A 2,401-nucleotide genomic window follows, 5' to 3' on the forward strand; every position below is an offset into this window, starting at 1 on the left:
CACTTGGGAAAAAAAAATAATTTATGCATTATTGCAAAAAAAAAAAATTACTTGTACATTTGCCCAAAACCAGTCAAAATGACTTTCTTGGGCAATTTAGTGTTAATCTGATTTAAGGATATATTGGCTCTACAGTCAGTCCCAAAAGTTAAAAGAAGTCTCAGCTTTATAAATACCACTTGTTAGATCAACAGTTAAGAATTAGAATTGCAAATGGGAAGAGAAGATTACCTGCAAGCTGAATCCGTCCGATCAGCTCGTTTCGACCAATGTTGTCGAAGTCCATCACCATAACGTCCAATGAGCACTCTCGGATTTTTTCCCAGGGTACGTTGAACGAGAAAGCCTCGTTGAACACCGGGTTCAGGGTGCACTTAAATATAGGGGTCTTCCGTTTCTCGATCCTCTTATCGCCGAATTGTAACCAGACCTTCACGTACGGATCTGAACACAAGAGAAGAGGGGCCATTGTTAGCCTAGCCTAGCCTGCCCCTCGCAGTGGATCGGCTGAACGGGTCGCTCACCTGATTTCCCGTTTATGTCTTTCGCTTTGAGGTTCCTCGCCTTCAAAAGCGTGAGGGTCAACACGGAGTTGCTCGGGTGGTATGACAAAGAACACAGCAGTTCCCCGCACTTGTCCTTTGCCGGCGGTTTTAAAGCCTTCCAAAACGAGGGCTTCTCAGAGAAGTCGACCTAAGCACGCGTTCGTACCCCGATTGTTACGCCCGTTCGTCCTTTGAAAATATCAAACGGTCCGAGCACGTCGGAAATTACCTGACAAAGCGGAAGAAACATCTCCCCGATTGAATCGTCCCTCGAGAATCGATCGTAATCGAACACGTGTAAGTGTAGCACCCTGCTTTGTAACTTTTGGATCGGGAAACCTGCGCGCAACCAAAGGAAACGATATACCCTATCTTGACTTCATTCCTGATGCATTCCTCAACACGCCATTGAACATTAATATGCAAGAAATGCAAATTAAGAGATTCAGATCTTCTCAAAATGACGAAATTATGAAACACGCTTCGTATAAAAATATTCATATGCATGAAACATCTGATAAGCGAGAGAACGAGAAAAGAATGGTTTACCTTCGAAATAAAATGTCTCGTTCCATCGAGGGTTCAGCGTGCGCCTCTTGATTTTCGTCTCGAGCCGGTGCTTTTTATCCGGCAGGAGGGTTACGCGAACGTAAGGATCAGACGTCCCCGACAGATCCTTCGCTGGTAAATCTTTACCCTGCAAACCGAACGATCACTTTTTTCATACGTGTTCTCGAGGTTTGTAATTGTTCAACTTCCTAGAGATCCGCTCGCGGCGCTCCGAGCTAAGTAAGACAAATATGTACGTAGGTACACGTGGCGAACCACTGACCTGTATAATACGTAGGATAAGCGTAGTGTTTTGAAAGTCATATTCGAGGCTAAAGTGTATTTGTCCAACGTTCTCGCTGGGCTCCGAGTTGTCGATATACATGTCCACTAGGGACATCGATCTGTTTTGAAGAAACGCTTTCTGAAACAAAAGACAAAAGGATGTTTCTTTGAAGTTACGAGACAAGATCCAAGGACCCGAAAGCTTTATCCCGATTACTAAAAACAGTCAGAGTTCTTATTTCAATGTCATTGGATACGAAAAGTGAAGATATACTTAGTCACCTAATGGCCATACATTCAACGTTCACACTTTGTCATATGTTTGACACTTGAAACGTTTATAATGTACAGGAACATTCAAATTCAGCATTAGTAAAAGTAGAATGACACACCAATAGTGGATTTTGGATACAAAGAGGGAGAGTTATGCTTATTCACCTAATGGCCATACATTCAACGTTCACACTTCGTCATATGTTTGACATTTGTAACGTTCATAATGTACAGGAACATTTAAATTCAGCATTAGTAAAAGTAGAATGACGTACCTATAGTACTTTTGCTTACAGGAAGGTGAAGTTATACTTAGTCACCTAATGGCCACAAATTAAACGTTCTACTTTGTCATATGTTTGATATTTGAAACGTTCATAATGTACAGGAATATTCGAATTCAGCATTAATAAAGCTAGAGTGACGCACCTATAGTACTTTTGGATACAGTGAAGTGAAGTTATATTTGTTCACCTAATGGCCACATATCCAGTATTCATACTTTTTCATATGTTTGATACTTGAAATGTGTCGTATAATGTAGTATAGTCGTCGACTTGCCAGTAAAGAAAGAATGTAGTAAATTTGGGGGTAAAAGTAACAGTGACGTAAATCACTTTCCGGAACCTTGCGATTCCGGAAGTAATACAGCTGTTCTAGCAAAATTGTATCTGCCATTAAATGAAAGCATCCAAATTGTAAGAGTTATCAGTTATTACATTAATGAATCTGTGCAAAATCAGAAATCT

At 40.8% G+C, this 2,401-nt stretch overlaps 1 protein-coding gene across 27 annotated transcripts in view; it reads right to left on the reverse strand.

Moving 5' to 3' along the window:
- Syt7 (Synaptotagmin 7) overlaps positions 1-2,401 on the reverse strand; it is a 39,449-nt gene that overhangs the window by 3,460 nt on the left and 33,588 nt on the right. For all 27 annotated transcript variants that reach the window (XM_026813363.1, XM_018024238.2, XM_018024236.2 and 24 more), the window contains 5 exons: positions 1,378-1,518; positions 1,095-1,242; positions 775-884; positions 525-693; positions 232-444 (listed from right to left, as the gene is read on the reverse strand). In XM_026813363.1, the coding sequence (XP_026669164.1) occupies positions 232-444; positions 525-693; positions 775-884; positions 1,095-1,242; positions 1,378-1,518 (781 nt within the window). The remainder of the gene's footprint in view (positions 1-231; positions 445-524; positions 694-774; positions 885-1,094; positions 1,243-1,377; positions 1,519-2,401) is intronic.

Source organism: Ceratina calcarata, unplaced genomic scaffold (genome assembly GCF_001652005.2).
Source record: "Ceratina calcarata isolate Rehan_Ccalc_2016 unplaced genomic scaffold, ASM165200v1 scaffold328.2, whole genome shotgun sequence".
Taxonomy (NCBI): Eukaryota; Metazoa; Arthropoda; class Insecta; order Hymenoptera; family Apidae; genus Ceratina; species Ceratina calcarata.